Source organism: Antrostomus carolinensis, unplaced genomic scaffold (assembly GCF_000700745.2).
Source record: "Antrostomus carolinensis isolate BGI_N321 unplaced genomic scaffold, ASM70074v2 scaffold49875, whole genome shotgun sequence".
Lineage (NCBI taxonomy): Eukaryota > Metazoa > Chordata > Aves > Caprimulgiformes > Caprimulgidae > Antrostomus > Antrostomus carolinensis.
Genome location: NW_010315386.1, coordinates 1,240 through 10,202, shown reverse-complemented (window position 1 = coordinate 10,202; position 8,963 = coordinate 1,240). Strand labels below are relative to the sequence as shown.

General features: G+C 38.5%; 1 protein-coding gene across 1 annotated transcript; it reads right to left on the bottom strand.

Moving 5' to 3' along the window:
* Nucleotides 1-2,453: 2,453 nt before the first annotated feature.
* Nucleotides 2,454-7,799, bottom strand: LOC104524898 (ubiquitin carboxyl-terminal hydrolase 45-like; the record flags this gene model as incomplete). Its single annotated transcript, XM_010167912.1, has 5 exons — nt 2,454-2,965; nt 4,167-4,320; nt 4,784-4,870; nt 5,255-5,352; nt 7,130-7,799. Coding segments are annotated over 5 exons (1,143 nt in total), but the record flags the coding sequence as incomplete, so codon positions are not given.
* Between the last annotated feature and the right edge of the window lie 1,164 nt (nt 7,800-8,963).

Here is an 8,963-nt window from a genome sequence, read left to right as displayed (position 1 = left end):
GTGCATGCATCAGTTCCTAGACTCTGCAAATAGCCTCCAGAATCATGTTTAACATTTTAGCAAACGCAGGATGTACACCCCTGTTTTCTTGTAACACCCTGACCTTCTCTTGCAGTTCCTGATAAGGAACTAGAACAGGTCTTCAGTTATGCATATTTATGTACAAGCGTTTGATTTGGAGCTAAATTTTGCCACACAAAAAACCCCCGTGTCTTGAAGGACACAGTAAGTGTGACTTGCATCTAAAATTGTGTGTGACATCTCACATTAGTCATCCATTCTTCATTCTAAAGCTGTAACTTCACCTGTTGCCCTCATTTTTAGAGGATGTTTCCTTCTCTAATATTTTCATACACGTTCTTGACTCTGAAGTTACTGGAGTTGCTGCTAATGCTGCTTTTCCAGGAGCAACAGTGGTGGCTATCTCAGATAAATGTGTTTGTTAGCGCTTTTTTTGGTGCCATTTTTCTCTCCATGGTCTATAAAATACCTTAATAGCAAGGAAATGTTCCCTAGCTGTTAATGAGGAAATAATCCTGCCAGCATCTTTCATGGCATCCTGTCAGTATTACTGTCCATTTGGAAAGATTTCAGCAGTCCAAACAGTGTGCAGACTCCAGTTAAAGAGAAGTGATGACCACCTCAAGAGTTTCCTGAAAATAACATTAAAGTTAAGAAAATACAGGTTAAGAACCTTGTTCTGTTTCTCTCCTAGTTTTGTGCTCTAGGGAGGTAGTTCTAGGCTAAAAAGTAGGAGATTAATATAGATGCTTAAGTTCAGTTGCTTTACACCAGTCAGCAAAACTAGGAACTTCAGGCCTCACCTAGTCAGTCTGTCTGCTTTGAGGTGGATCAGAGACACTCCGTCTGTGGCTGCCTGGCAAGACCGTGTCACAGAGGTGAAACCTGGTTGGCATTTGCTGTGATTCTTGCCCAGAACTAAGTCCGAGTTTTGATCAGGTATATACAAAGAGAGGGAAGGTGTGTGTAGGTGGATGAAAGGTATGGGAAAATGAGGAGATAAAAAGAGAATTAACATATTTCAACCAACTCTAGTCTAAACATTTTTGTTTTGTTGTTTTCTTTCTTAGTGTAGACTTAAGTCTTAGTGTAGACTTAAGATGTGTTTAGTTGGATGGTTAAAGTTGACTGCTTGATTTCCTCTGAGTTTCACTACTTTGGAGTAGATTGAGGCAATGTTAATCTGTGGAGGGAAAAAATGATTGCAGTGGCCAAAATGCACAGCCCAGTTTTGACCCAAGCAGAGGAGTTTTCCTTCAGAAAATAAAATCCCGTGTGACCAGGGGCTCCCTCTGTTACGACGGTCAGTTGTGCGGCCCAACAATCCTTAGCCCTTGCACACGTATGTACATGTAACGTGGCTAGAAAACACACCTCAGCTGATTGAGCAAATGCAACTGTGGCCCATTTTACTATTTTCTTATGCAAAAGAGTGAATGCAGGTGGGATGAAGCTCTGAAGCAGAACTAGAGAACAGGAAAGATGTGCAAGTGGCTATTGACACCACGAGGTAGAGACAGTAAAAGGGACAGCATGTTTTTTCACCAAAAACCATTTCCATAAATGAAAACAGTAAGCAGAAATAAACACACATGTAATTTGTATTTAAGTAACTGCTTATTAAATAAATTAATTACTACATAGTTTCAAAGCAGTCATCAGATCTTGACCTGAAAACGTCCTCTCTGGGTTGGAAATGAAAAGTTACCAAAAGAAGTAACAACTCAAAACAGAGCAGTCAAACAGGATCCAGAAGCAAGTTCTGCCACTGGGACACCCGCTGTCCTCTACTGATGACAAAGGGACGTCCAGATGTGTAGCAGAGGGCAAAATTCATCATTTACTGTCCAACTCACACACACAGTGCAAAAATAATTTATAGTTTATTACTCCTGTGAGAAAAGTATTCAGGAACAGATACACAAATTCATGTTTAGAACCAAAAGTAATAGAATTACTCAGTTACACTTAAACCCCATACGTATTCATACACAGGCTTATGTGCTGTACATTGTCATAACTGTGAAGTTGAAGATTTACTAAATACAGAAGTATTTGCAATTCTCTTTCCTAGCAGATAAAATGACAATATATATTGATGGTGTGCATATATACATATGTGCACACCAAGTATGTATTTATATTAAAACAGGAGTACGTTGCTATACGGGTGCCAGTTGCAGACAGCTGACAGGGTACTGGGTACCGGAGGATTCACTGTCCCTTTGTGGAAGCCACATCTCCTCCCACCGTAGCACGACCCAGAGGCAGCTGCTGGTACTCCATTCTGGAAACACGGCGCTTTCCAGTTACTACATGTGGAAGCAACACGATTTGACAGGTTCTTGTTTGCAGAAAACTTAACAGCTGGCATCCAACCTAGTGACAGGAAGGATCTGGACTAGATCACAAAAAGTTGAAATACTTCATGTTGTTACTGTACACTAGCAAATCCAGGCACTTAACGCTATCAGCATTTATATTCTCAACTGCTCTAGAACTATGGGCGAGAGCTTATCTTTATGAAAATCAAGAACAAACTTTCCATAGACCTCAGTAGGATAGGACATCATCTTACATTCTAACGTTACTGTATTTTAATGAATCCAGGGATTTTAAATGTTTGGCAAAGTGCATACTTTAAGAGAACCATTCAGATATTTATAATAGCTTGACTGAACTTCAGAGTCAACATATGATAAATTCTCTACAAGATAAAGGCACAATATATACAGGTACTCTTACCACTGCAGCTTTAAATAAGATAAACTAAATAACCACTACCATCTTTTAAATTAAACTGTGGAGAATTATAGTAATAATCTTTCATAAAAAAGTAGATATGCTTGTGCATTTAGTACTCTTGATTCTGGAACCATCTGAACATGGGCATCACTAACATACACCCACTGTCCTCCTGATGCTCCCATGGCTTCTTTTAAACCTGAAATGCAAAAGCAAACAAAGGGGTTTCTTGTCTTTCACATCATCATCAAACAAATACAGTGGATATTTCAAAAAGCAAGAGAAGCTTCTAACCCACAAGAATAACTCAGATGCAGTCCAGTGTTTGTAGTTTGACATTTATATGTCAAAGAGTACTGTAGGAGAAACTGGTGGAAGACAAGGAATACTGCCATCGCTTTTTTCATATTTTTTTTTTCAAAAAGCCCAATTCATTTCAGGTACAGCTTACTGATTCCTAACAGGAGTTACACTAGCTCACAACTGGTTCTCACCTAGGAAAAAATAATGCTTCAGAAGTCGAGCAGTGTGAAATTAAGAACACAAAAAGATCTAATCTGTTCTAATAATCATTGCAAGGGAAGCATAAAACTGAAGGAGACTTTTGTTTAAAAAATAAAATTAAAAATTGTCCTTCTGGGAAATGAGCTTCAAATGCAAAGTGATACTACGCAGGATAAGGCAGGATAGTGCTTGGTTCTCACTACCCCCCAAGAAGGGAAACAGTAAATACACTTACCCTGCTCTGACTGCTCAACATTCTTGCCTCCACAAATCACTCACTAACAGATTCTATGCTAGAATTTTACTTCATTTTGCATATACAAAACATATTAATAAGAACTAGTATGCTGTTCTCAAAATACCAATAGAAACCCTACAGCAAACCTCAAATCCTCTATGAAAAAGTTTCTTGCTGTTCACATTAAACCAGAGTATTCCAGACTTTTAAGCATTAAAAAAATTTCAATCCTAAGAAAGGCAAAATGCTCAAATATAGGGAAAATTTCATTTAAATTGTCATGGCTTCGGTTCTCGTACTAGAACATTTTCAAATACCAAATATGCCAAAGAATTACATTACATTTTACAGGGTACAACTATTCATCCAGGCATGCTATTTTGACTAGGAAAGAGAAGAGAGTTTTCCATCAATTCTCTGTGTAATAACTGTACCGGAATTCCTTTATTCACTCAGCTCTACATGGAGTTAATACAGATGTAGGTCATATGCTGGGTGCAACAGGAAAAAAAAGAATCTCTTTACACGGCCCTAAAAATAACAGGATATTCTGAGCTAAAACAATTATTTGCTATAAATCCCCTTAACGATAAGAAGCAGTAGCCAGTGGTTGCTTTTGGTTTTGCTCAGAGAGAAGGGAGGCTGTGTTTGTACATACCTAGCACATTTTTGGTGGTGGAAATGTGCTCCAGTAATTTCTTGGAAGGTGTTCGGACTTTCACATACGCCGCATAATGACCACCTCTCATTGAGCCACTGTGCTCCACTATTCCATAAAGACTGTACAGCACTCTTGTGCCATCCGTGACATTCTGCGTTCCCAGAAACACAGAAAACAAAGAAAAGTTATTTCACTATGAATTTTACAGGTCTCTCTCTACCAGCTTTCAACAGTATTACTTTAAAAGAAGCAGACCTCCACAGCATTTCCCGTGGTGAAATACATCTGTTAAAAATACTCGAGAGTGTATTAATTGACTTTAGTTACCATGGAAGCAGCACTACTTGTCCTTAATGCTGTCAGATCCGCTGCCACCATCAGGGCACCACAGCTTAACTAGTACTAGTTAACATCTGCGATATTCTTGATAGGAATGGAATTTCAATTAGTTACAATTCTGATCTCGGGATACTATTTGAAAACATTCACTCTATATTTTCTCTAGGAAATGAAGGAAGAGTAGTCATCATCATCATCATCATCAATCCGGTTTAATCTGTGCTCAGGACAACAACTGTTGAAGTGCAATAAGATCACAGATTTGAAATGCATACCTTACAGGATGCGGAACAAAACGGTGCCAAGTCTAAAATCAGTGGGAAATCCACATGCCTGTTTACTTTCCGTAGACTCAAACCAGCCTTCAAAAGAAAAGGGAAAAAAAAAAAGACTGTAAGATAAATATTTTTACGAGAAGCTGTTTAAAGCTAAGATGTATTTTACTATACCATTAAAATAAACCAAACCCAATAATAAGGTTGTAACTGACATAAACGTTCTTTGTTATGTTTTCAATACAGCGCCTGCTACACATAAGCATGATGGACATGTAAGAGGTTTCCCTGGATACTGCCTAAATGCACTCTGAAGGTATTAGACAATCAAAAAAACATAAGCATGTTTCAAATAGTGGTTCTACCAGCTCTCCAGATAAAAAGCAAGTATCAGTGTGCACAATGACACTTAAATAATTGCTCATCTACCAGTGAGGCGGAGGAATATACAAGAGGGTTTTGGCCTTTTACCTGGTGGAATCTTTTCAGATGGAGAATAAGAATAGCAGGAACTGAAGAAATCAGCAGCTGTTTTCGAGCATTGGTGTAGACACCTTCCATTTTCTTTTCTGTATTTATGAATATCAAAATAATTTGTAAAGTGAAGGCAGTCACACAGAATTTTAAGCAGTTTTTAAACTGACAGAACAGATCTATGTTGCAAAGATTTTGTACATGTTACATAAAAGGCAAGGGAAATTTTATGGAGTAGCAGAAAAATATTTTCTCATTTTTGTAGTTTTTAGTAAACATAATCTGCCAAATCTGAGCATTGTTTTAGCCCATCCTGTGCAAATCAGATCAGAAGCTGGAAGCAGGTACACTATCTAGGTCAGCTTGCACACTGAGATACCTACACCGTCTCTTAGCATAGCACTCAACTTTCCTGTTAAAACCATTTCCCCCGCAATAAATGGATGATCACTGGAACAAGAAATGGAAGGCACGGGTCTCTATCTATTCTAATGTCCTAACCACTAAGATAGAGATTCATTTTCCATTATTCTGCTCTTTCTGTATGACTACATAGTTTGTGCTTATTTAAGAGAAAGGTGTGAGGAGGGGTGTCTACTCCAGGATGCCTCAGAACCTGCTGGCTTGAGCACGCAGGACTAGGCAACGTGGACTCCAGTCACCCTGTGGTGCAGAGGGAACTGAACCCCAGGCTCTTACCAAAAGTAGCTCAGTGGCCAGCTGTACAGTAAAAGGCAACAAGCCACCAGCATCTTTTTTTCGCTGAAAAAAATTAATTAATTTACTGGTTTTACACATGTCCGAAAGAAAATATTTCATTTGAGGTAGAATGGAGCATTTCATGTAAAAGTAGGGGACTTCTTCAATCTTTTGTTTTAGAAGGGAAAAAAAATTATAATGATTTTCTTTTTCCATTTTTCACTGTGCCCATGGAACCAAAATATTATTTATATAGCACTTATTCTAAGAATAATGATAAATGAATTATTATGAAATACTATTTTTAGATGAATTTTTCTGAATTTACTCATGCTTGACTTGTATCTCTCCAGACATCTATAAATTCACAGCAAATGGGCAATTTTTGTTACTCTAAGACCTCCCTCTGTATTTTACTTACAAATAATCAAAATATCCTTCTGAATTACTATACATTAAAAAAAATATCCTCTAGTCCTTTTTACATTTTTCATTATATTTAAATTGTTTTGGTTTTTTTTTACTCAGTGAAGCCCAGGGGTCTGCTTGAGCTATACAAATGTTGAGGAAAACATTGTCACAAGAAGGTAGTTCTCTCTCATCTCCATTTTTACAAAGCTTTGTAAGATTTTTTTCCCCTCTTCATTGCAAGTGTCTTTTTTTTCCCCTCTTACATACTTAATTGCATTACTTCCCTGGGTACTTACATTGCTAGAGCTGAATATTACAGCATTTATTTCAAAGCTTCTAGGACTGTAAAGAACAAGCAGCAGCGGAGTTTAATACCGAACAATGAGCCTATTCAGTTTCTGGTCACCTTTAAATTACTTATCTTGGATAAAACAGAGATGCCAAATAAATTCTAAGTTACATCTACGATTATGTTCTAATTTATGTGTTGTTGCCTTCACAGGATGAAGTTGTAAGTTGTTACAAGCAAGTTCTGCTTGGGGAGACATTTTCTTTTTAGAATCATAGAATGGTTAAGGTTGGACAGGACCTTAAAGATCATCTAGTTCCAACCCCCTGCCATCAGCAGGGACACCTTCCACTAGACCAGGCTGGTTGTTTAGCCACAAGGTGGGGGGCCCATGCTGGAGTAATGCAACAGCAGTGAGCGCACAGCTTTTGAGAGGCAAGTTTGTAGTGTGCAGACAGGTACAAGCACTTTACCTGTGGAGTTGGTTTTCTTCTGATACTTCTGTTTCCTTTCTGTGCAGCTCTCACATAAAAGCTTGTTGTTCCCCATGAGGAGCTCTACAGAGGTGAACTGGTAAAGGCAGGACTGAACAGAACATTCCTTTGAGCTCGTTATGTAGCTCTGGGAAAGCGTCTGAAAAGCATTTTGAGGGTTTTGGGATAGCGGGGATTTGTCTACTGAGAACATGGAATTATTCGATAAGCCCAACGCTGGATCCCCACGGCTCGATTTTTTATCTTCCTTTAGAGTATCACAGAAGCTGAGTTTGGATATGGCGCTGGAAATCATCTCATCGGGACTGTCACCTGGTTTGTTGTGTGGCATTTTAACATTTTTGTGGTTGCCCTGCAAACCAGACACGTTGCTGGATGGGCCAAAAGCTGTTTGCTTCGAAGCACTTTCACTTTCTGAGGCTTCACTGTCTGCATCAAAGCTGCTTTCAGAGCGGCTGGCTTCCTTCTCACTGCCCTCCGTCTGGCTTCCATTTACAGCAGAGTCAGCAGTCGTGTCTCTGGCGTACGGGATGCCAGAGCTACCTTCCAGCTCAAGCTTTTTGGTTTTTTCCTGCATGATAACAGGACTTCTTTCTTCTTCATTCAAGGAAGCTTTTCTGGCAAGCCGTCTTTCCTGGTTCAATTGGTTCTGTAAGTTATGGCATTATTATTTCAGTAATATAGGGGAGAAACAGAAAACAGATCTGTGATCTAACATCGCTTTTGAAACATGACAAATTCAAAGCAAATTAAACTTATTATTTTATATTGTCCATCTCTCACATGTTTAAGCTACTTGATCTCCTTAAGATCTTCTTAAACCCATTGAGGATTAAAAACCTACACCTCGGTCAGCTAAGAGCATTATGCTTACTGTGAGATCGATACTTCCCACAACTAATCACATTCACTTTGTGACAGCTGCGGATGGCACATCTGAAGTGGTATCACTTAATTATTATTCACTTATAATTATGTCTTAAGCTTCTAAAAGGTTCTCAAGTTTAAGCCAGTCCCCTAGCCTCCCATCAGAGGTCTTAGCTGATGAGCAGCTCCAGAATAAAATTCAACTCACCTTGTAGGTATTTGTCTTAGAATTAAATAAAGCATCCCTATGCATATGTTTGCTAATTTGTGTATTATCTGAAGTTGGCTTTTTTCATTTTATCAAGATTGCAAGAAGGAAAAAAAAAACCCTTTTCCTGTCACAGAATACTACTGTAGATTAAACAAAACAAACTTGAAGCTGCCATGATTTTAAGTGATTTGTAAGTATTCATGATTCTTTTTTTTTTTTGGTTTGTTTGACTTCTTTCTAAAAGAAGTGAGCAACATTCCTTCCCATTTGCATTTTCCTTTATCTAAGTTGGATCAAAATTCCAGTGATGCCAGTGGGAATCCTTCCATTCACCTCAACAGTTTGAGTTTTAAGTCTTTTCTCCTGTAACAATCAGTGCCTGCACCTTCTTCTTTCCATTCTTGCCTTTGTTTCTGCCACATCCTTTTTCTGCTTCTGTCTCATTCTCTTCTCCTATGAGTTTTTCACATAGTTATTCTGTTGTATTTTTTCTTCCCATGTGTTTAGAGTGTTAGGACCTGATTCAGGAGAGTACTTAAGGTCCCCAACAGGGCACAGACCCTGCCAGTACCCTGCTCACTCAGATACAAGGTGAAAGAATCTAAAATTATCATGACCTCATAACCTGTAGCCTAAGCACATTCCTAAAATAAGGCTCGAAATTCTCTCTCAGTGTCAGGAGCCCTGCACTTGTATCTTCCACTTCCTGGCATTAATAATGAAATACCTTTAAAA